Source organism: Pinus tabuliformis, chromosome 4_2 (assembly GCF_031772625.1).
Source record: "Pinus tabuliformis cultivar Carrire ecotype Pingquan chromosome 4_2, CPIR1, whole genome shotgun sequence".
Classification (NCBI taxonomy): Eukaryota; Viridiplantae; Streptophyta; class Pinopsida; order Pinales; family Pinaceae; genus Pinus; species Pinus tabuliformis.
In genome coordinates this window covers 895,599,184-895,625,127 of record NC_142304.1, presented here as the reverse complement: position 1 = coordinate 895,625,127, position 25,944 = coordinate 895,599,184, and the positions used below count along the sequence as shown (strand labels likewise).

The window sequence follows — 25,944 nt, the reverse complement described above, 5'->3', positions numbered from 1 at the left end:
CCTTTGACCTACTTTTGTGGTCATTAGTGTAATATTTCAAATTGAAATGTACAACAATAAATAGAGACATATACGAGGAAACAACAACAATAAACAAATTCTAGGCATACACATCAGAATACACAAGAAAATGCGCCAAATACCTGAGCCATTTTATTAATACAGAAATTTGAGTACGTAAATGGCAAGGAATGATAGAACCTGAGCCTACTATGCAAGCTAGGAAAAACCCAGGTGATACAACTTGGCTCCGGAATAGATATAGGCTCCCAAATTGAAGTGCAAACTACCATATTAATTCTATTGTTGGTTGCTGAATGGAACTGATGATTTTACTCTGAAAAATGCCTGGAATGAGTTGAAAATTTTTAGATGGCCTCCTCACAAGAAACCCAGAAAAGACTAGAAATGGTTTGGCCTAACTCAAAACCAAGTTTGAGCCCACCAAGTGATGCGAATTACCGGCTAACTAACAAAACACCCTGCTGAAGGAAAATGGTTTTCTGGCGTGAATACCACTCGGAAAATCTTGCAAAATTAACTGGGGACTCCTCTCAATAAACCCACAAAAACCCAAAAATCGTTTGGGCTGAATCCAACATCACCCGTGACCCCTAAAGAGTGCGAACTTCCCTCTCTGTCAAGCAACTTGCACTGCTGGGAAATGCTCTGTTGAATACATGCTGAATCCACCCTGGGAAGCCTCCCAAAACTCATAAAAATCTCCTCTGAGAAATACCTCCTAGCTCTAGCTCTTATCTCTCCTCAATTCCCCTCTAAACCCTTGCAAATTCACCCCTAGGAACTCTTGCGCACTTGGTGGGAAAGAATAGATTTGGCCCCAGGAATTCCCTCTGATAACCCCTGTAATTTAATAAGAACTTTCCCTGCTTGTGATTGAATTATCTGCAAAATCCCTGGCCCAAATTTCAACTCTTGCTGGCTCTTCTTAGTCCCACGAAATTCTCCTCCTGTGCCTTGGGAAAAACACGTATCCACTGATAAATGATCTGCGTTGTGGCTCCTATAAAAGCCCTGAATGGACTCCTCTTTGCTCTCCTATGGTGACACTCGAAGTTCACCAAAGGTAGAGTGGAATTCCCACTCGGGAAATCCTTGTGCTAAACAACACGGGTTGTCTTGGCTTAGCAACTCAAGAGAACTAGTGATGAAAGTTAAAGTGATGCAAGATATGCAAATGAGAGCCCCCTTGCTCTATTTATAATTGTTGGCCTCTTACTTCCTTGGTGGTCCCCACTCTACACTAGTTTGCTCTCTTTCTCTTTCTCTCTCCTCCTTACCACAAATGCGCACTTCCCTTTTTCCCTATCTTGCTCCACAAGTGCACACCCCTCTTGGTTGAATTCTCTCTCTTGTGGCCCCCACATTCCATTGCGCTGTAATTTGTCTTTTCGCCTGAGCCCCTCAAGCCAAAAATCGTCCCCAAAACTCGCACTATAAAATTGTGCTATGCGTAACACCATACCAAGTCTCCTTGCTACCCACCTTAGATGAAAAATCAAAATTGGGAACATTACAATCCTCCCCGCCAAAAATTGCTTGTCCTCAAGCAATGCCTGAACAAGCACCCTCTCTAACTATTGATCACCACTATCACCACCAATAATACCAAGGTCCCAAATGTGCCACTGAGTCATCCCCAATCTCTACATTGTCCTGTCATGAAGGAATCCCTCGATACCAGGATCCCAAACCATCCTGATCAATGTGAAACACCCCTTGCTCCGCTCATTGTCTAGCCAGGTATAGGTACCAAAAGCCCTCTACATACTATCAATAAGTAGAGCATCATGATAATGTAGGACTCTGTCCAACTCCCCATGAAGTTGCCGTACCGAGTAGTCCACCTCATGCACTCCAAGAGTAAACTCTTGAAGATACAACCCAATCCCTGTGGGGATGAAGTCTCTCCCACATGAGCTTCCCCTGATATCCTCTTGCTAACCAACCTGCCATGTTGATGAAATCCCCCATGCCATCAGCGAGTCACAAAAGCCCAATGGAAGATCTAAATGATCTCCCCCTGTAGTGGCCAACTCATCCCTAAAGGTCGCTGAGTTGTCAAGTACTGTGATGTTTGGATCCCATGCTAGTCTCAAAAGGGTGCCACCATGTTGTCGTTGCACCACTTTGACTCTAACAGGTGGCCATCGTGCGAACACTGTATCCTCCTCCCTTGAAACCTGGCGGCAAAATATCGATGAAGGCCAAGCTCATCCTGCCCAGGTATCTTTATGATGTCAATATCTACCAATCCATTGCTAACCCTGATCTTGAGCTGCAACTGGAAAAACATGCCTTGCCATACAATGGAGGCCTTAGTGATCCTTCGTGTGTCAACCCCAGAGTGAGCTAGATCACCCTTTGCTATGGTCTTGTGCCTCACGAAATGGAGTGGCTTGTCAGCCAATTGAATCCCTGGATCCCATAACCATATCTGTTGTGGCGTAGTCCTGATGACTACTTAAATCCACCTGCCCCACATCTCTACTCCCTGCATGTAATCGATATATAGACTCCACACAACATGAATCAATCTAGCGCATGCAAAACTGCCCTTCACTTGCCATACTACATTGTGGGATCTGCTACCTTGTCTCCTGAAAACACACCTTGATACTACCTAAAGACTAAACATCTGCCCGTAAGAAAGGTCAACCACCCGCTGTATATGTTCTCGTGACACCTCAGAGTGCCTCGCCTGAAATGTGTCATGCATCCCCTTAAGTGTGAACTCAAGGGTGGAACATATGATATCTCCGCAGCAAACCACGCACTCCCCAAACCTGTACTTGTTAGCTTGTGCCTTGACCCAATGCCACCACTAAGAAGTCTCTCCCTTGGTGCGCTGAGTTCCATCCGAATAGCTCAGGTTAGCTCCCTGCCCCCTGTTGTTCATGCCCAAAGTGTCAAAGGACAACAACCAAATCATCTGTGCCTGCAAGTGATGTAGAAGAGGGACAGGTGTGCGGGTCCCCATGGATACCATCAAATGTCTCTCATCTACGTCCTCGTCGGTCCTAGGTGAACTACACCCAAAGGTATGAATGATGTCCCTGTCCATAAGTCTCCTTGGAGGCAACTCTACAAGACCCCGTTGTGTAGCACTATACGCCCTTGCATACCATGGAGTATCTCTGTATTCCTTGGCATGCCACTGTACAATACGACCTATTCGTGTACATCACTAAATACCCCTTCCTATTGTTATACCCTCTTGTACTGTTTCGTATCTTGCTTGTGTCACTATAGCTGAGACTCATTGCGATTACTCAATGCGATGTGAGTCGCTCCTCCTACTCCACAATGCAATCCAATACACTACAACGCACCATCATGCATCTCCATGACCACCTGCAAACCACTGCTCAATGTTGTATGCTCCCACACACCACTGGATGCCATGGCTTAAAGCTGAGACAGTACGCGTCGACCCGCACTTTACTGGCATCACCACCACCACCGTTGCATCACCATACCCTCTGATGCATGGATTTTCCCTCCAAATTGTTGATTTCTGGTAGCATTAGATGTGCTCTATGTCTCAAAATTTGCAGGGAGGCTTAGACACATGCATTCTCCAATACCCAAAAATCATTTTGGGAAATTCCACCCAGAGAGTTTTATTAAAATAATTAATTATTTTTAATGGGACCCTAAGTCTAAACTTAGGAAATTAAATAATTAATGGGTATTAATCTAAACTGTGGGTGAAACTTCTAGAAGAATGCGAAGATCAAGTCAATATGATCCTAGCCATTGATTAGAATCTAATCTGGGCCGTTGATTGATCAACGAGAGGATTATAAGAGAAGGCTTGATGGGCACTTGGAAAACACACAGAGAGAGTTCAGAAGATCGAATTTTTGAAGCAGAGCAGCTGTCGGTGAGAAATTCGAAGTGAGCTTTTGCAGTGAGGGGCAAGGATAGTATCCGAAGGGAAATCTTTCCTGGTCGGAGAATACTAAGTAGAGAAGACATAGGGAGATCCAGTAGTGGCAGTGCAGAGCTAGAGGGGCTGACGCAGAGCCACACAGAGGCAATGCAGAAGCCGAGAGGAAGTTCAAAAATTTGCTAAAGGAATTGATTGCAGAAGTTGGTAGCCGGGGTGTGAGACCGGGAGGCAGAAATCGAAGTTCCTAGGCATCAAATCGATCAACTGGAGGAGTGATGCTGTCCCAAAACGGTTTGACGCTGGGTTGACGTAGACTCTGCGCAGAGGCAGCCAAGGCAGTCATTCAAGGGCTGGATCAGCCAAGATTTCTAGTGATAGTGTGAGGTAATCTCACAAATCTCTCTGTCAGTGATATTCTCTGTAACTAGGTTGTCGGGAAGGCATCCAGAAATTGTATTCATAAATTACCACTCCATATTAATAAAACCCTCAAAGCTGCTGCACCGGTTTTCTCGCATAGGGTTTTTTCGTGGACATTTGTCCAAAAATAACTGTGTAGATGTGTGTTGTGTCTCTTTCCTGTTTAGTTTCTTGTTTTGGCATAATATTTAAATAGTGAATGTTGCGGTTGTATTTACTTCGATATTTACCGTAGAACATTGTAAATAACTTGTATGGATTAACAAGTAGGAGAATGAACATTAGGTTGCTGCAGTAAGGATTCCGAGTTTTAGGAATTTTCACATGGTATCAGAGCTGCAGGTGAAGCAAGAAGAGCATAGCTGGTAGATCCAGTGCTAAAGGGAGAAGGGAATTCGAAATTCCTGCAGAGGCAACAATTCGAATCCCCAGAGGGTTTGCGCAGTTCAGGCCAGGAAGGCTATATTTTCGTGGTAAATCTCTCTTTGGGTGAGTCGACAGAGAGGTAAGATTTCCAGATCGAAATTAGTTAGCGGCAAAGGGAGAAACGCATCAGAAACTTCAGCTTAGAGGGTTTTTTCTAGTGGGACGCAGTTTTTTGCAGGCAGTTGCTGGGCAAAAAGACATCAGAGGGAAGAGAGAGACACGATTGAGGGAATTCTTCCTCAGAGGACTTCCAACCAAGGAGTCTGAATTCTCACTAGCTGAGTAGTAGTGGAGAGGGGCAGATCTACAAGCTCCAGAAGGGAGTGCATAGGCCAGTCCAGTGCTATGCAAAGGAGAGAGGAGGTTATTCGACTTTTCGATTGGCAGAGATGGCAGCCAGTGGACTGAGAGATCAGGATAGGTTGGATGGGGCATCCAACTATGTGATCTAGAAGGCAATGATGTCATGCCTTCTGGATGAGCATTTTCTCAAAGTCTACGTCGACAGCGTGGTAGCTGAGCCCACAAATCCAGATCAGCTCAAGAAGTACAAGGGAGAAATGGCGAAGACAAAAAGAATAATCCTCGACAGAGTGAAGGATCATATAGTCTATCAGATAGTTGGAAAAATATTGCCAAAGAGATGTGGTATGCATTGTCGATGCTGTATCAAGGATCTTCCGAGCAGCGGAAGATGTACTTGGAGCAGAAGATGATATCTACGCAGATGTAGAAGGGGAATGCATTGATCCGTTCCTCACGGAGCTTCAGGAGACTTGAGATGAATTGGCAGCTTTGGGGTCAACACCTCAACGTTTTGAGATGGTAAGACTGGCCCTAAATTCAGTATCTGAAGAGTGGCAAGTCTTTGTCCAGAGCATCCTGGGCCGGGCAACTTTGCCACACTAGGTTGAGATGTGGGCAACCCTTAAGGAAGAGGAGCTGAGGAGGGACTTGGTCAAGTGTAAACTTGACGGAAGTAGCAGCAGTGGGTCGAAGCCTAAGGAGGAGGATGAGAATGTAACCCTCGCATCCAAGGGGCAGCCGAAGCAACGAAAGAAGAAGAAAGATGTTTCTAAGATCAAATGCTTTAGGTGTGGTGAACTCGGTCAATACGCAACACAATGTCCTCTCAGGAAGAAGGACAAAGATGAGAAGCATGATCTGAAGGTTGTAGCCACGAAGATCGAGGTGGATGAGTTTGCCATGATAGTCGAGATACCTCCAAGAGGGAGGTGGGCTGATTTAGAGTTGTAGTTCGAAAGAGCTACAGATGGGTAGGATCCTTGAGGAGCCCACTTCTTGGATCAATACCTTGCTACGGGAGCCTAGATCAGTAGTAGCAAGATGGACTAGTGTCAGTTGGTGTAGAGGAGTGCAGGAGTGGCAGTTGTAGTGGCTAGGAGCGCCAGAGACTGAGCAACACAGAGCAGGGTTGGCAGCAGTGCAAATGGCACAGAGCAGAGGTCAGCAATAACACAGAGGATTTAGAGGGTCAACGTTGAGACTAGCAACAGTCAGACTCCAGTAGCGAGATACATCATATTGAACACCAGTTCAGTAATTTGGGATGCTTTTCCGTTGGTGATGCAGTAACAGTAGTAGTTGGAAAAGGTTGCAGTGAAGATGCAGTTGGCAGTGGAAGTACCAGGAACAACACAGATGCAGAATTGAGAGGGAGTTGCAGTACGGATGCAGTGTTGACAGTGGCAGGGTCAACAACAGTACATATGCAACGTTTGCGCAGTAGTTGGTGGACGGGATGTTAGACACTAGCAGCGCAGAGGAGATGTTACAAAACAGAGTAATGCTTCAGCAGGGTGCATTGCTAGAGCACATTCCTCGCTAAGAGAGAGTGTTGGTTTCTGGTAGCATCAGATGTGCTCTAAGTCTCAAAATTTGCAGGGAGGCTTAGCCACATGCATTCTCGAATACCCAAAAATCGTTTTGGGAAATTCCAGTCGGAGACAGTTTTATTAAAATAATTAATTATTCTTAATGGGACCGTAAGTCTAACTTTAAGAAATTAAAATAATAAATGGGTATTAATCTAAACTATGGGTGAAATTTCTAGAAGAAGGCGGAGATCAAGTCAATATGATCTTAGCCATTGAATAGAATCTAATCTGGGTCGTTGATTGATCAGTGAGAGGATTATAAGAGAAGGCTTGATGGGCACTTGGAGAACACACAAAGAGAGTTCAGAAGATCGAATTTCTGAAGCAGAGCAGCTGCCGGTGAGAAATTCGAAGTGAGATTTTGCAATGAGGGGCAGGGATAGTATCCGAAGGGAAATATTTCTTGGTTGGAGAATACCGAGCAGAGAAGGTAGAGGGAGATCCAGCAGTGGCAGTGCAGAGCCAGAGGGGCTGACGTAGAGCCACGCAGGGCCACACATAAGCCGAGAGGAAGTCCAAAAATTTGCTGAAGGAATCGATTGCAGAAGCTGGGAGCTGGGGTGTGAGACCGGGAGGCAGAAATCGAAGTTCCTGGGCAGCAAATCGATCAACTGGAGGAGTGACGCTGTCCCTAGAGGGTTTGACGCTAGGCTGCCGTAGAGACTACGCAGAGGCAGCCAGGGGCAGTCATTCAAGGTCAGTCATTTAGGGGCTGGATTAGCCAGGATTTCTAGTGATAGTGTGAGGTAATCTCACAGATCTCTCTGTTAGTGATATTCTCTGTAACTGGATTGCCGGGAAGGCATCCAGAAGTGTATTAAGAAATTACTACTGCATAATAATAAAACCCTCAGAGCTGCTGCACCGGTTTTCCCACATTGGGTTTTTCTGGGGACATTTGTCCAAAAATAACTGTGTAGATGTGTGTTGTATCTCTTTCCTGTTTAGTTTCTTGTTTCGACATATTATTTTAAATAGTGAATGCTGCAGTTGTATTTACTTTGATATTTACCGTAGAACACAGTAAATAACTTGTATGGATTAACAAGTAGGAGAAGTAACATCAGGTTGCTGCAGTAGGGATTTCGGGTTTTAGGAATTTTCACACAAATCCTCCCCGAGGGACCTAATAGGTGAATCTCCCTATGTACCAATAGCGATGCCACCATTGCTTTGCTCCTCCATGTCCCCTTTGCCCCACATAACTATGAATAATCTCCAGCCCCATACAAGGCACTGTCGAGTGGCCTGCCAATGCCACCTCCTTTGACAATCTCCTTCCAGGGTGTGTGGATCATCCCGCGACCCCATGGACAACCAGCATACCAAGATGACTGATGGAGTCCCCTCACAAACTGTTTGGCCACTGGTGCTGACTGAAACTCCCCTAGCGAATGTGTGCGCTCGAACGCTGGGTCTACTATGCCACCAATGCCGTAGTTAATCTACGTATCTAGTAAATGGTATGTAGTCTATTGTCACTCACTGCTTTTTAGTCACCAGTGGCTTTAGAAGCCAAATAGCAGTGATGTTTGATGCCAAATTTTTAGCCACAAAAGCAGTCTGAGCCAAACTAGACCCTCTCCAGTGCGTAGTGCTCGGAAAGAGATTTCTGGTGGTATATAGAAGTCCAAAAAAGGGTTCCTGGATCAGAAGTTAGGGCCTGTTGAAGAATCCCTTTAGAAAGCTCAGAAAACCCAAAAATGGCTAAGTGTTGAAGAAAAATCGCAATCGGGACTTAGGACAGTTCATCGCAAGCGCATATTGGTATCGACGGGGACTAGGAGGCAAAGAACATTGGCGATTGTAGAAACTGCGATTCGTCGATATCATATATCGGCGTCAGCGTATCAGGGCACCACGTTTATCGGCCGATCGACGGGATTTAAGTCTTGAACGCTGGCGGGGAGGGGGGCGATTGTGATACAGTGTAATATTGCCGGGGGGCCGAGAAATTCATTAACAAAGAAAAGCATGGCAAAACCAAGGCCTGACCGACCTTTTTCTCTCTCCTCCAGGGGCCACATGGCGGCTTTTGATTGGTCCTCGGAGCTGATGTGGTGGCTGATGTCAATGATGATGTGGCACGTATGGATGATGACGTGGCAAGGGGACACGTGTCACTCGTTTTTGGCATTTTTAGGGGTCCTATAGGGCTATTTCTGAGTGCCACATGGCACCACTCACAGGGTGACACGTGGCAGTGATGACGTCAGAAATGACGTCAGTAGGTTATTGGCGATCGACGACATTGGGTCTCGGGTTTATCGACGATTGCGATGCGATGAGGAAGGGTCCTGGACGCGATATATTATAAACGACGACCTATAAAATTTTTGGGTCCGGGAAATCGACCGATAAGGGACTTATTGCGATATAAAGAAAAAGGCCCACCGCATGTTTATTGAAGGCCTTAAGCACTTTAAGGAAAATCCCTCGGTCTCTGCCTGTGTTCCTATGGGGAAATTCATAAAAGGGGCTGAAACAAAGAGGGCCTAAGACTCAATTGAAAGCGCCCGCCAATTCACCTGTTTGAATGATTTAACAACCCACTTGTTCGCTTGTTCAAATGGTTAAAAGCCCGCGATACGCTGATAACACTGCACAAAGCCTTTGAAAGATGGATGAGTCGGCCGCTGGGCGTTTTACGAGGATTATGGGCGCATTTAAAGAAAGATGGCCTGCAACATGCCTCTATCAGTCAATGCCAAAGGCATTTTAATGGCAGAATTGACTTAAGTCGGTTGATGTATAAATGAACCGCCTCAAAACAACTGAAAAGAGTCTATGACAGCAGGGATGTGGCTCCTTCTGAGGCCTCCACTGAAGCAGCAAGGGGACACCTCCTCCTTTCTCTCTCGATTCTCCTTCTTTGTGCATTTATTTCTGTATTTCTTCAAGAAAGGGATTTGATCCCATTGTAATCTTTTTGGGGGCAACAAAGCCTGTCATAGAGCCGAGACAGCTAGTCTAGTATGACAACTGGGGCTTGGGCTCAGATCTTTTTTGTAAACTATAATGACAGTACCCCTATCTTATAAAAAGGGGGAAAAATATTATGTAGGGGGCTGGTTCTGGGCTGGTTTCAAATATTCTGACCCGCGAGGGTCGAATTTTGTGATGTCACTTTGGTTCAATTTGCTGTATTCATGGGATTTCACTGATATCATTGCCGAATGTATGGACTGGTTATTGGTTTCTCTAAGATAAATGATATTTTCCTGATTGATTCCAAACATGTTAATGTGCAGTAAGTTTTCCCTTTTGTAACCTCTTTCCAATTTTGTATTTCTTCCTTAAAACAATGTTAAGGCAGCTGTTATGTTTCTGGCTGATAAATGGATTTGTCTTCACTGCTAAATAGAAGAGAGTACCTGTGCGAGACCACATAATTACTTCTGTTATCTTTATGCATGCAGTACCTGTCATCCTTCAGATTTACTCGTGTCTGTGAGTAGCTTACAGTACCTGTGGTGGCTCAGACTTACCTCAACTATTGAACAGAGATTGATACCCATTACTATGCAAGCCTGAAGCTTTACATCAACTCCCCCTATTGCTGTCATTCCACCTTCTTACTCTCTCATGTTTCTGTTGAAATACAGTGGTTGAGGACTCTGTTTATTACAACCCTCTGCACTTGATTTCCTCCTTCTCCTCCCCCTCTCCTTCACCACTTCAACTTTAGTTCAAGCTGTCTCATTTCCATGTGTAGGCCACCAGAAGAAGAAACCATTTCTCTTTGAGATTGCTCCATATACCCCCAACATCTGGATTCATGAGTTGGCTTGAATCTCCCTCATTAAAGGCATATTGAACCAAACCCTCTTACCACCATCTTCATTTCGTGACAATTGGAGTGCTGCAAACCCCTCTCATACCATCTTACAAGCACTCCTCTATTTAAGATGTCCTAGGCACTGGTCTACAATCAACCCATAGGCTGTCTCTAGGGAGCTTTCTTTGCCTCTTGTTGTACTTGTGTTGCAGGTGCAAGATTTAGCCACAACATAGTCCCACTTGGATACTAATGCCAACTTGGGCCTCCAGTATCCTTGATGCCTGAACGCGCTTGTTGACCCTCACTCTGGCCTATGACCAACCCCATGTGAAAATTCCTAAACCATAATCCTTACTGCAGCAACTGATGATATTTCTCCTATTTGTTAAATTCCTTTAAACAAATAACTTGCAGTTTCCTATGACAAATATCGAAATACATACACTGCAACCTTCACTTAATTAATTTATATGCGGAAACAAGAGACTGAGCAAGAAAGAAAATACAACACAATTGACATCGTTATTTTTGGACAAATGTCATCGGAAAAACCTAATGCGGGAAAACCGGTGCAACAAATCTGAGGGTTTTATTAATATGCAGGAGAAAATCTGAGTACAATTCTTGGATGCTCAATTAGCAATCTGATACAGAGAGAAACTGGACAAAATGAATGGTGAAATGATCTCACCCTGTCATTGGGAGAATCTGAGTCTGATCACGCTGAACTGGAGCCTCTGCGCAAAACTGCATCACTCCTATGCAGTTCCTGCATCACCCCTGCTGGGTATCACACTGCTCCTTCTCTGGACCCTTTGCTGGCTAGAAAATCCGAATCTCTGCCTCCCGGTCTCACACCCCGGCTCTCGGCTACTGAAACTCGATTTCCTCAGTAGGAATTCGATCTCCCTCTAAGGCTTGCGCTGCCACTGCATCAGCTTTGCGTGGGCCAGCGTCTGCCTCTCTCTGGACGTCATTTTTGCCCTCTCTCTTCCTTGTACTCTTTGGCCCAGGAAAACTTCCTTCTTCCAGATACTCATTGCCCCTCTCTGTAAGATATCTCCATGATCAGAATTTCCTCCTGAGAACTTCTCACTTCAGAAATTCGATCTCTTGATCTCTTAGTGTGTTTTCCAAATGACCCTCAAGCTCCCTTAAATAATCTCCTCGTTGACATTCAATGACCTAGATTAAAAGCTAATCAATGGCTAAGATCATTTTAGCTTGATCCTTGTCTTCTTCTAGAAGTTATATCCACAATTAGATTAATACGCATTAATATTTTTAATTTCCTAAGTTCAGACTTAGGGTCCCATTAAAAAATATTAATTATTTTAATAAAATTGTTTTTGGGTGGAATTTCTCAAAACGCTTTTTGGGTTCTTTGAATTACATGTGCCCAGGCCTCCTTGCAAAATTTGAGACCTAGAGCACATCCGATGCTACCCTAAATCAACACCCCATATGCTTAGCTCTCTCCACGAGGTACCAACTCAGAATCTCTTGCCATCCAACCCCAAGGAAAGGATCAAAAGCAAGAAGTTCCGTACACGGAACTAGTCCCCCATCCTACTAATGTTGCTCCATACGCAACTCATGTCGCCTCATCTCACTGATCTGGTCGACACATAAACTCTGTCGAGGTAATTCTGCATCTCTCTCTCCACTGTGCAGAGGTAGCCTAGCAATCCTTCAAGCCCCATCTATATAAGCCTGAAGAGAGCTACTGTCTAGAGGTACTGCAACTCTGCTAACGGTCTGTGCATTTGTCTGCTCTAAATCGGTGGCTGGCCCAAAAGATGATTGCTCCTCCTCCACCATGGTCTCAACATGAGTCACAGACTGCTCCTCCATGACTAGCTCACGTCCTTCTATGTGTTCTCCATGCTGTTGTAGGAGGGTGCCATCTGGGAACTCGATCATGGCTCCGGGTACCTCTGTGTCTCATGGCACCTCATCTAGGGATGGCACCTCATCAACAGATGGCTCTATAGGTGTATGCTCTACTCTCTCCACCAAGGTGTCAATCAGTGCTATCAAAGAGGTCTCCAACAATGGTGACTCCTGCGCCACACTAGGTATATTGATGTGCTCCTCACCATCCTACGTGTCCTCATGCTCAACCTCCTCAGGCTCCTGACATCTAAGGCCTTGTCTCCACCAACAGAAACGCCTCCTGGTCTCACCCCTAACTGCCCCTGTCCACTCCTTGAGGAGGTCTGTTGCCCTGATTTTGTTGATTTTCCCCACATGGTGTAAATGGATTCACCCTCGTGGCATGTGCACCTGTAGTGTCTCTGTCATAAGGAGGAAGATGGTACTGGTCCATCATCTTCCTCAACTGGGCCAACATCTCACTGTTCCTACAAATCCCATCTCGAATTCCCTGCATACTCCCTTTTTGCGTCATTGGAGTGTCCATAAATTCACCAATCATTGCTCATGCATGTCTAACACTTCCATGATCTTGCTAGCTTCCCCACAACTGGCCACTATAGTATTCCAAATTGAATTTTACAACAATAAACAAAGACATATACAAGGAAGCAACATCAATAAACGAATTACAAACATACACATCAAAATACACAAGAAAATGTGCCAAACAACTGAGCCATTTTATAAATATAGAAATCTGAGTACATAAATGGCAAGGAATGATAGAACTTGGGCCTGCTATGCAAGCTAGGCAAAACCCAGGTGATACAACTTGGCTTTAGAACATATATAGGCTCCCAAACTGAACTGTGAATTGCCTCAGTAATTTTGTTGTTGGCTGCTAAATGGCACTGATGATTTTGCTAAGAAAAATGCCTGGAATGAGTTGGAACTTTGTAGATCACCTCCTCACAAGAAACTTAGAAAAGCCCAGAAATGGTTTGGCTTAACTCCAAGCCAAGTTCGAGCCCACCAAGTGATGCAAATTACCGATTGAATAGTAAAATGCCTTGCCGAGGGAAAATGGTTTTTTGGCTTGAATAAACCCACAAAAAACCCTTGCAAAATTAACTAGGCACTGCTCTCAATAAACCCACAAAAACCCAGAAATCATTTGGGTTGTATCCAACATCACCTGTCACCCCTAAAGAGTGCGAACTTCCCTTTGTCAAGCAACTCGCCCTGCTGGGAAATGCTCTGTTGAATACATGCTGAATCCACCCCGGGAAGCCTTCCAAAACTCCTGAAAATCTCCTCTGAGAAATACATCCTAGCTCCAACTCTTATCTCTCCTCAATTCTCGTCTAAACCCTTGTGAATTCACCCCCAGGAACTCATGCGCACTTGCTGGGAAATAATAGATTTGGCCCCAAGAATTCCCTTCGAATCACCCCTACAATTTAATAAGGAACTCGCCCTGCTTGTGGCTGAATTATCTGCAAAATCTTTGGCCCAAATTCTGACTCTTGCTGGCTCTTCTTAGTCCCACGAAATTCTCCTCCCGTGCCCTGGGAAAAACACGCACCAGATGATAAATGATTTGCGTTGTGGCTCCTGGAAAAGCCCTAAATGGACTCCTCTCCGCTCTCCTATGGTGACACTCGAAGTTCACTAAAGGTGGAGTGGAATTCGCGCTCGGGAAATCCTTGTGCTAAACAACACGGGTTGTCTTGGCTTAGCAGCTCAAGAGAACTAGTGATGAAAGTTAGAGTGATGCAAGATATGCAAATGAGAGCCCCCTTGCTGTATTTATAATTGCTAGCCTCTTACTTCCGTTGTGGCCCCCACTCTCCACTAGTTCGCCCTCTCTCTTTCTCTCTCGTTCTTACCACAAGTGCACACTTCCCTTTTTCTCTATCACTCTCCACAAGTGCACACCCCTCTTGGTCGAATTCTCTCTCTTGTGGCCCCACATTCCATTGAGTTGTAATTTGTCTTTTCACTTGATGAGCCCCTCAAGCCAAAAATCGTCTCCAAAACTCGCATTATAAAATTGTGCTACGCTTAGTGTTACCGCTCAAACTAGAAAGGGTCCTAAAAGGGGATCCTTGAAGGGCTACTATTAGGCTAAGGTCAACAATGGAGCGATAACCCACTGTCATCTCGGCTAAGGCTCCCTAATCTTTACGAACTTTCACTGATGGGAGGAGACTCGTTATGATAATGATCACGAAATGGATGGACCAATGATAGGGCGAGGGGTGATCCTGGAAGCCTATTCACAAGACAGGCTCAAATATGTGGCTTGCTTGTCTTGGAAGACAAGATGGAAGGTTCTCTAGGAAGGGCCTGGGAAAAAATTCTAGGGTTAGGTTTTGAGTATGTCTTATAAAGGAGATTCCTAAGCCCTAGAATTCTCGTGGAAACTTGGGTTCCAGGTGATCTTTGAAGAATTAGCCTTGATAGTGTGTGGGACCACACAAGACCAAGTGGACCCGAGGTTCGGTCAAGGGGATAGGATTTAGCAAGCAATGATATGCTTGACCTAATTAGGGAGGGGAAAGGGATCAAGGAATGGATTTTCAATGGAAGGCAATGCAAGGATCCTAGTGAGGTTTCTAGCCTAAGGATCCTAGTGAGGTTTCTTGTCTATGGTTTTAATTCTCCATTTGAGGAGTTTGTTCCTACATAATAGGAATTTAGTTTCTCCTAGTTTAGTGTGTGGTTGAGAGAATCTCTCAACCACACTACTGTACGTCTAAGATAGAATTCCTATCTTGAGACTATTGATTGTATAAATATGTGTAATTTCCTCATTCATGATAACATAATATATTGTTGTGTGCTATTTTATCTCTTGCGATATCTCAAGACCCCACTGTCGGAATCACATGTATTTCAGAGGCTTTTTGAGGACACACCAGTGCAGTTGTAGACCAAAAATCAAAGTATTTGGATGGCTAGATCATGAGATAATTGATGCCTTGGGTGACTTAGAGGACTAGACTTGGAGAAGAGGACAGGGGAGAAGGAAAATTGGTTTAAGGTGATCACCTTTGGGTGGACCAGTGCCTAATCCTTTGGGGCGATTGGGGTCAGGTAGAATTATGACTATGGAATTTTCTAGGTCAAGGAGGCCTCAAAGACAACTTCGCTTAGCACTAGGGCAACAACAAAAGCAACTTCAAAGACTTTATACTTCGTTTTGCAAGATAAATGGCTTGTCAAGATGAATTTCAGTAATGAAACATCCCTAGGAACATTCATTCATTATACATGGCCCATACATGAAGCATTCACTATCCAGAAACAAAATTTCCACAACTTCGCATAAGAGATGCAACAAATAAGCCCTAGTATAGTGAAATCCCAGCAACAATGTATGTGACAAAATTAGAAAGAAAGAATAACATTAAAATGTACTTACATGTATAAGAATATATCCAACCATCCAAAAACTTGCCATCAAGAAGCTCCAAGACATATGAAAATTATCCAAACATCAAAATTCATTCCATGCTCCAAAAATTCGTCCTCCAAGAAGGATAGCGAAAATCTCTAAAGAGATACTAGTTCCAAATCCAAGTGATGATGATAAAATGAATTCACATCACTTGTATTTATACATTTCTAATGAGTTCGATTTAACTAATTAGGCCTACATTAGCCCCTGAAATAAAATAATGTGCAAAATAACTAACTTTTGGTGACAAGCCCACCAAACTAGCTCATAAACAAAAGAATAAGCCTCTCAAGAGGTTGAATGATCAATAATACATGTCGTTGGGCCTTCTAAGAAGCCTGATGAAGTCCATAAGTGCCATAATGATGAATAGGACTCCCAAAAGTAGTGGACAAGGGGTTGGCCCCTTGTTCTCCAAATAATAAACCTGTGGTGCTCCCAATGGGTGTGGGGGCACACAAGTAACCTCATGGGTCTCCAAATAGATCGAAGATGCCTGTAGACCATCTGCAAGGGCTCAGATGATGGTGTAAGTGATGCCACATCAACATACAGGTCCTAGGTCATCTGCCAAGTGCATGGTACAACTGTGGGGCCGATTGGGCATGGTGAACTAGGTGCATCTTCCTCGTCCAATAGGTGAATCTCGAGCAATCTCTGAACATCTCTGGGGATCCATGGAATGTTGTCTACTACTCTGGGAGCCCATGGCTCTCTACACACACCCTATATTTGCCAATGTAGCCCTCTGGAGGGTTAGGACCCTGTATAGGGAGACCAAACCCAATATGGGGACCATCTGCAATCCTGCATAAGATCCAATGTGTCCCCTATCCTTCTAGTACAACAAGTCATTTAAGGAAATCGAGTTAAAAAGCTTACAAACCATGAACAACAGGTGGGCACTTCATAATGGCATGCCCTTCCATAATGGGCTTTGGCATGTGCTAATGTCTCCAAGCTCCAAATGGGGTTAACCAAGTATCTTATTAGGTGGTTTTTACTTTTAAAGGGGATAGTATGTCCAAGGTACATCCTTCAAAGGGTGGTGGCCTGTGATAAAGAGATGAACGGGATATGGAGTGAAAGGGGAAGCCCTGGGCCACATGTTGGGGTACAAGGGTAGCGAGTAAAAGGGAAGCCCACTGTTGGGTATATAATGAATAGGAGGGGGCAATCATGGTACATGAGGTGCCCCAACCTTGATTTTTCCACCCTTCTTTATATGCCTTTTGTCTTTTATGATTTTTCTTTAATTAACTGCTCGAGGCTCAAGGGATAAGAGCATGATGTGTAAGATATAGCAGTGGATACCCCCTTTAAGGTAGGGCGGTTCATTGCCTACCAGGGGTTGGGACAATCATGGGTTCCTGAATGATAAAGGAGGCTCATCTAGGGCCTATAGGAACTAAGGTGATGGCCATGATGATGGGGTAGAGCTCATGTATTGGCTTTTGCCCACATGCTAAATGTTTGTCCCGACCATCTTTTGCATTTTGTGGTACATCTTTCTGTTGAATGTGACCAATTATGCTTTTACTTTTCTTTTCAGCTGCATCAACCTCCGGGGCATCATTCCAGGCCCGACCCAAGGTGTGGGCAAGGGGAGGGGGAAGGCTAACCCTATGTGGACCCAGTGGAGGAATGTGGACCTAGGTGGGAGAAATGATGAATGGGGTTATAATGAGTGGAAGGGGAGTGATATATGTGGATGAGGGAGTGGGACCACACAACCAAAATCAGGGTTTCCCATGTAGTACCATCCCTAAAGCCCAAAGGTCAGTAAAAGAGATCCCATGGGACTAGGGTCCAAGGTTAACATCCAAAAGAGGTCTAGGGGACAAGAGCACAGACCTAGCCCACTCTTTCCACCGAATCCCCCCATTAATCCATGCCCAGAAGTATCCATGATAAGTAAACTACAACACTCAATTACCAAATGACAAGGCATGCATTTAGGTTTAGGAGGCCCACGTTCAAACATATGATCATTACAGATGGGTGAGGGACCACATGGCTGGCTCAGGTGGCGGAGAAATGGCACAACGAGCTAGTTGGTGGCTGCAAGGGGCTGCTGGCTGCCTGCCGAGGACCATCTTGGAGAATTTTTTTCTCCTAGGGATATCACCCACAAAATGGTGGGTAACACTTAGCACCATCCCAAGTCTCCCTGCTACCCACCTCAGATGAAAAATCAAAATTGGGAACATTACAATTAGTTGGACATTAATTTTTTTTTCTTATCTTATTTTGAGGTCTAAAATCTCATTGTGTAAGCCATCACTAGGGGATGAAGAGCATCATGCATCTTATTTTCAACTAGCAATTGTTTGAGAATCAAGTTCTTGGACTCCGCCTTCACCACTCGGTTTGAGAGGGACAACAACTCAGTTTGCAGCTATTTCATTATCTTAGTGAAAATTTAGAGTTGAGCCACCATTATAACCAAATCTGTGGAGACAGTACTGGGTCCTTAGGGCTACCTTGGGTTGCTACTTTATTTCCTTCTTATTGAGAACCCATATGCTGGAAACTTGTACAGTCCTCCTTGGCCTAGCTTAGGCTTCCCTGTTGGAATAAACAGGTCGCAAATGCTTTGTGGAGTGACATTATCAGTGGGGGGATCCCTTGTTATAATGGGAGAGCAGGAAGAATGTGGGGGTGTGGGGGGGATGGGGTTATAGTAAGGAGGGGTGAGATGATAAGAGGGTGGGATGGGGAAGAGGAAAGTTGGGGGGTGGAAGAGTGGTTCCACGGGAAGGAAATGTAGGGTCTGCAGATAAGGGAGAAGAGCTGAGGTGGACAGAGCCATGGGCGTGGGTAGACCAAATACAAAATAGGCTTTCATAACACTTCCTTGTTGGGCCGAAGTCAACATGGTGTGAACAATCCAAAACAGGCCGAATTTTGAGGAAAACCATGGGCCAATTCGGGGATGAGGAGTAGGTCAAGAGCAGGGCCGATGTGGATATCTACTTCAAACATAGTCTCTAGCTGATGTATGCTGCTTATTCGTTGATTTGGGAGAGTCCCTAGCCACCTTCATCTCTTACAAGGATCAAAGATATGTTGCCTTTACATAGGATCTTGTGTTTCACACCTATTGAGCGATGTATAGAGGACGTAAATATATTAGAATGAATCCTTTGACAGATTGGCATCTTTTACTGAAACAGGAATGTTGTAGTAATTATCAAAGGGCCACAAAACATTGCCTTGATGCACATCATCTTGGTAGCAATTATTAAACAGTGGCCCAGAAGTATACATCAAACACCAACAACACCACAATGTAAATGCAGTTGAAACTGATTAATAGAGAATATCATCACAAACCAGTTATTGACGTTTTTGCAATTATGATTGGTAAAAAACATAAGATTGATTTAAATGGATCCTTGAAAGATAGGTGGCTAAATCATTAATTCTTAGGTTAAATTTTGTGCTATGAATCCTTGTCAACCATGCTTGAACACCCTTATTCAATGCTTTGGAGAAGTTCTTGATTGCCTTCAAAGATACTAAGGCAAGGGGATGTGGAGCTATGGACAATCGAATCAAAGCTGCAGCTCTTACCTCTGCATTCTACACACCTCATTTGATGCAAAGGAATGGGGGTTCTTGGCCATGCGGAGGAATGGACAATCAAAGCTGGAGCTTTTGTTCCTGCATTTTGCACTCATTATGTGTGAGGGCTGTGAAGCTTTAGGCCACATGGAGGAATGTACACTCAAATCTGGAGCTCTTACATATCCTACACTCTTCAATGCATGTGGAATGCAGGGCAGTATAGCTAAGGATACCAAAGATACAAAAGGTTCCACCCTTTCCATTATGATCAAGAAGGAAAGCCTCCAGATATTCATATAGATAAAGATAAGGTAAGATAAACTTGTTAATGTCTGACAAATAACCACAAAAGTAGATCAGTGGGACTAAAAGTTACATCTAGTGTGAATGCAATGTGGGAGTGCAAAAGTAGCTCCTAGGTAATGCCAAGAGTACAACAAAGAAAGCAAAGAGAAAGTGTAGCCTACCTAGCAGGCAACGTGGCACTAAAGAATAGCAACATGTGTACAGTCCACCTATCAGAAGAAGCTGCCATGTGGCAGTTTGAGGAAAACCTGAAGCACATGATTTTGGCAGAATTTGAAATGCTGAGCTGGGCAAACTGTAACTGCATCTTGGGGTATTGTTCTGGAAATGGATACAAAGTCCATTGGCCTTCCACATACTTGGGAGCGCAAGCATAAAGGAAGAATCCGGTGATGGAAGAAGGGGCTGACCAGTAAGAGAAGAGGTTGGATGGGAAGTTCTAATAGAAAAGGTATTGAAGAGTAAGCAGAGGGAAAACAGACGATTGTCCACAAGTCGGATTGACACTGTTTCTGTGCAGTTTGTAGGACAGAGAGTGTGACATACAAATTCCAAACCACTGGTTTGAGGAAGAGATCTTGATACAGTGAGTGCAACATTCTCTTTGCATTGTGTATTTCCTGAGCTTTAAAGCCAGAGAGCCTTATAGCCATGAAAGCACCATTAATAGAATAGCCAAAGCAAGATGGTCATTTTGAAGCTGGAGTTTTCCCATACTGGTTTCTCCAAGGTATCTCGTGTTATCTTTGTATGTGTAATTGAGTCTTAATTCTGTTAACACAGACTTGTTAAAGAGATGACAGTCACTATTAATGCACAACAGGTTTTCTAGGAAATGTTTTATGTTCTTGATTATTCTGCATTTTAGAATCTGTGTTGGTGAGTCGTTTTGGCCATAGGCCATACAATTACTGATCAATGACCAACCAGCTATATCATCACCATGCCTTTACGTTTCCTCTGTTATACTTTGTAAGCTTGGGTTGGAGATGCCTTATACAGGGACTCAAGTTGTTTTCAAACTTGATATCCTTATATAATTTTTGTCCATTCACCTGCAGAATTTGCAGAATTTTCCCCTTATGAATGTGTATAGTTTATTTCTTCTACTATGCATGCAGACCTGTGTTTTGCTATATTTTAGACTGTCAAATATTTTGTACATGGTTTTCTTGAAATATGTGTTTAATGCCGTCCTGAGGAGATGGAAATTCTTTATCTGAAGAGGAGAAGGTTAAAATTACTGACTGCAAATTTGGAAGAATTTCTTAGGATATGGCACCGTGGAGCCTACTGTCATTTTTCTCAGCATTAGCTGCCAAGAATGATAGGGCAGCAGGCAGCCCAAGAGAAATGGACTGGTCCCATGAATTATCCCTTTTTCTCAACTGTGATTTTTTTATGAAAGTGTAAATATTCAGGAAAATATGCCAAATAAAAGTGGAGATTTGGTGGGAATGCTAGATAATGAGATCAGAAAATTGATGCAGTAGATGCATGAAAAAAATCCTTGGCAAACTCCTAGCTCTAGAAGCTGCAAGGAGCCCCTCCATCTCATGGATAGCTAAAACAAAGCCTTGTAAATGGTAGAGGCTGATTTCTTTGGGATAGATTTATTTTGTTTTTGTTTTTGCCGTCAGCACCCTTGTTCCTCTCTCCTGGAATCACCTAATTGCCAAAAATTCAAGCACGGTGGGCTCTGTTGGACCTCTAGGTTACACTGATAACTCGTGATCATCTGCTACAAGTTGAAAATTTTAAATTCATTACAACGTGCTGTTTCTGACTGTTGACTGTATCATGCAGGTATATTGCAGTTGGTAATGAACCATTTCTCATGAGTTACCAAGGTCAATTTCAAGCATTTGTACTTCCTTCTGTGATCAATGTGCAACAGTCTCTGGCAAAAGCAAATCTTGTGAGTGAAGTGAAAGTTGTGGTTCCATGCAATGCAGATGTTTATCAGTCTAATCTACCTTCCCAAGGAGCCTTCAGGCCTGATATAAACCAGATCGTGGTCCAACTTGTGTCATTTCTTAGTAAGAATGGTTCTCCTTTTGTGGTTAACATATACCCATTCCTAAGTCTTTATGGGAATGCAGACTTTCCTGCAGACTATGCTTTCTTTGAGAATAGCACTCATCCATTAGTTGATGGAGGCAATGTCTACACCAATGCTTTCGATGGAAATCTTGACACACTTGTGGCAGCCCTAAACAGAATTGGCTTTGGGCAAATGCCAATCATTATTGGAGAAATTGGATGGCCAACTGATGGGGCTGTTGCTGCAAACATCAGCAATGCAGAAAGATTCAACCAGGGCTTGGTTAACCATATACTAAGCAACAAGGGAACACCTCTCAGACCTGGCATTCCACCAATGGAAGTGTATTTGTTCGGTCTGTTAGATGAGGGCCAAAAGAGTGTTTTGCCTGGGAACTTTGAAAGACACTGGGGAATTTTTACATTTGATGGACAGGCTAAGTACCGCATTGACTTGGGTCAAGGATCTAAAGAGTTGGTGAATGCTGTGAATGTTCCTTACCTTCCTTCAAGGTGGTGTGTTGCAAATTCCTACCGTGACCTGTCCAGTGCTTCAACCCATGTCCAGCTTGCATGCTCAAAGGCTGACTGCACGACACTTTTATATGGAGGCTCTTGCAATACGGTTGGAGAAATAGCAAATGTATCTTATGCTTTCAATAGCTACTATCAACAGCAGAATCAAGCAGAAGAGAGCTGTTACTTTGATGGTCTTGGAATGATAACATTTGTGGATCCATCAATTGCAGACTGTCGCTTCGTTGTTGGGATAAGAGACTCGTCTGCATCTGTTCTAAGCAAGAATATAAGGAATTTTCTGCTGACCCTGTGGATAGTTATGATGTATTCACTGGCCTTTACTTGTCTATAATTGTTTACTGACCTCTGCTCGTCTATGATTCTTAGCAATTATGTATTCTAGATATCCCTCTTTACAGATATCCTGATATCAATATGCTAATTTATTTGTAGAATAGGTAGGATCATAGTTATATGCGGGTGTTTCCACTCTTTTCATGAAGAATTACTTGAAACAGACCAATTTGTCAGGCAAGCTTCCCCAAGAGCCCCATTACATGATCCAAGGCAATATATACTAATAGCAGCAGTAGTTTGGGGACGTAATGCAGAATCCCCACTGACCGTATTTTAAACTACAGTCTTGAAGGTGGCTTTTTCTTTGTATTTGCATTCTAATCGTTATCTTTTGGATCCTCAGAGCCACCTTGGGGTAATACATGATAATCTATATGTTTGTTCCACTCTTCCGTTGTATGGCGTTGGCAAGAAACTCATCCCTTATTTAATAGGAAGATTTTTCACCTAAACAGGAGTACAAATGAATGATTCTATGGATTACAAGTGGTCAGTATTTGAGAATGACAGATGTTTTCTTGTAGAAAAATGTTTACTAAATGGATGTCCATGTTTTTTGAGTCTGAAAAGCACAATATTATGTGATCTTGTGAAAAATTGTTGACCTTTTATTATCATCTTCCTTTTACTACAACAATTAGTTTCCACACCATTTTTTTTTGCTGTAAGCTAATGTTAGTATGGAGTCATATCGTTCTTGATGCAAAGCAAGGTTGCACGAAACGGGGAAACGGGTACGAGTTTCCGAAACGGGAAGCGATACGAAACGCGACCTCCCCAAATTTTGGAAACGGGGAAACGCGAATATATATATATATATATATATTAGGAATTTAAGAAATATGTGCAATCATAAAGCATATATGATACATTCTAATTTATTACATTATGATAAAATTGTCAATTGTCAATGCATAGACTATAAGTATCTAAATTTACATCACATTTACTCATGAATAATCACATAATGAAAATAGAAATATCCAAAATCAGTCACGAGAAATTTCTAATTTTTTGTCTCGTGGTTGATTGGGAGTCTCCTCCTACATAGTCGAATGACCTTAGTGCTCTTGATTAAATACAAGTTTCATACCCTAGTACCCTACATTCTCTTGATTATTGGGAGTCTCCCCTGCATAGAGGGCTTTGTTCTCTCGATTAAATACAAGTTCCATACCCTAGTACATGATAAAATCCAATGGAAACATTGAAATCCCCCCAATCCCGAAATCCTGAAAAACAGATAAGTTTGCTGGATTTTGAGTAAGATCTAAAATTCTACTTTCTCCATATGAAATCCAATGACGGCGAAACCACTCTCAAACATCCTGAGTCATTTCATGGTAATGTTAAAAATTTAAGTAAAAGGATGAAAATGAAAAATAAAGGAGAATATCACTTTTACTTTAAGAATTTAACATTACCATGAACTGTATATCAACACTAGGGCAAACAAATGTAAAAGATCTACATTAGGAAAAAAAAATTTAAAAACAAATGTTTTTTTTGGGGAAACGTGGCCCGTACGGCTTGGAAACGCGTTTCCGGCTGTACGGCCACGTTTCCGTTTCGGGAAACGTGGCCGTACGACCGGAAACGCGTTTCCAGGCCGTACGGTACGGGGAAACGCGTTTCGTTTCGTTTCCCCTGGCGAAACGCCCCCTAGGGCCACGTTTCCTGCAACTTAGATGCAAAATATTTAGAGAGGACTTTATTTTAGTGGCCATCTTAAACTTTTGTTAACAGCATAAGTAAATTACATTAATGATCCAGGAAGCTCATTACTGGAGATTCATCGAGTTATTGATGCCACTTTTGTGGATATTAACAACACAGCTTCGTCATGTGCTGGAAACTCAGCTCACTTTTCTACATGTCCTTCAAAACAGTTTGAAAAATTACATTAAATGGATGGTAAAACTGGCTTCTTAGAATGAGATCCCAATGGTATCTAATCAGGAGAGCCCTGGTCAAATATTTAATACCAAAACAGTGATGCCTCTGTATGGATTTTGGAAACATGCCATGTGAATTGGAGTGAAACCTGTAATCAAGTAAAGCCATCTTTGTTTTCTTAAAATACCACTCTCCCCACAATTTGAGAAGAGGATTGTAGGATGGATAGAATTTTAATTTATTTTATTTTTAATTAAATTCTGATTTTGGGCTCGCAAACCTCAAGCCTCAAATGTAACTCCATCATTATTAGCAAAGTTTTTTTTGGATGTAGTTCGCGGATTCTGGAGATTTGCCCATATAATATAATTTTTTGATAAACTCGGTTCAAATTACATAGATGATACAACATACTACAAAACACCATCGTTTCTGGGTAGTTGACGGGTCTATTGGTTGTCTACTATGAAATTGGGTCAGGAAAAAAAAGTGAATGAGTGTTTCTTCATCATTTTGGTTTTTATAAACGTAGTAGTTTAACTGTTAGATGCTTTGTTTTTTCTAGCCATTTTTTTGGTTTATTTAGAATTTTTTTTGGAATAGCTAGTTTTGATGGTGTAATCTGCAGAAATCGAATACCCCAAGATTTTTGAAAGTGCCGAATCTATTCATATATTCAAAAATGCATTTTAAACAACTAAAATTCAAGATCTTGCCAAAAATTATATCACCACATTTGGCAAAAAAACAAAAATGTCTAATAGTTACACTGCTCCTAAATAAACAGATGACTAATTCTGACTCATTTGACACATGAGTGAGTTTCGCCAAAGTTAACCTGGCTTGCGTTTGATATGTGAGCCAAGGCATACTCTAAAGTCAAAATTGTATCACCCAAGGCCAATTCAGACTTGGAAGAGCTCACTTGATTCAGTTTCCTTGAAAAGAAAAATAAAAACAAGAGTACACGTGAACTTAGTGTTAGATAAACTTGACCCTGTGGTGGAGTTGAGGTTACGTCAACAGTTATGGTTAACAGTTGTGGTTTTGGGCACCTAGTATTGATGACTCATGGTATTACATGTAGTTGAAGCCCTTAAAAGGCTTGTGTATTTTCCACTGTAGGTAGCCATGGTTGAGCGGTGAAAGCTCAGGTTGTTGGCCGGCTTGGCTGTGTTTTAGCCAAGGACAATAATAGATCTATTGTTGATTGGTTTTTTCCCCAATTGTGGTTTTCCAAATAATCATGATGTACATGGTTTGAATGTGTGTTTCTTGATTGTTATATTTTTTTCTCCCGAACCCTAACAAGTGGTATCAGAGCTCTGGTTGGCAAGGGCCCTGGCTAGCTATTCGAAATGTTCCCATCCACGAAGGAGTGGCGCTGGTTGAAGCAATAGCTCGTTGCACAAACCAGCAATGTTCGTTGAGTGATGGTTTGATGAGGAGCAAGAAGAAAATGAAGTCTGAA

The 25,944-nt window shown here is 42.9% G+C and overlaps 1 protein-coding gene across 1 annotated transcript in view; it reads left to right on the top strand.

Annotated features, from left to right (window-relative positions):
- The window catches only part of LOC149172588 (glucan endo-1,3-beta-glucosidase 8-like), a 37,754-nt gene extending 14,725 nt beyond the window's left edge, over nucleotides 1–23,029 (top strand). Inside the window, exon 2 of the mRNA XM_089427746.1 lies at nucleotides 21,465–23,029. Within this exon, the coding sequence (XP_089283872.1) occupies nucleotides 21,465–22,572 (1,108 nt within the window). The 3' untranslated portion in view covers nucleotides 22,573–23,029. The remainder of the gene's footprint in view (nucleotides 1–21,464) is intronic.
- Nucleotides 23,030–25,944: the final 2,915 nt, after the last annotated feature.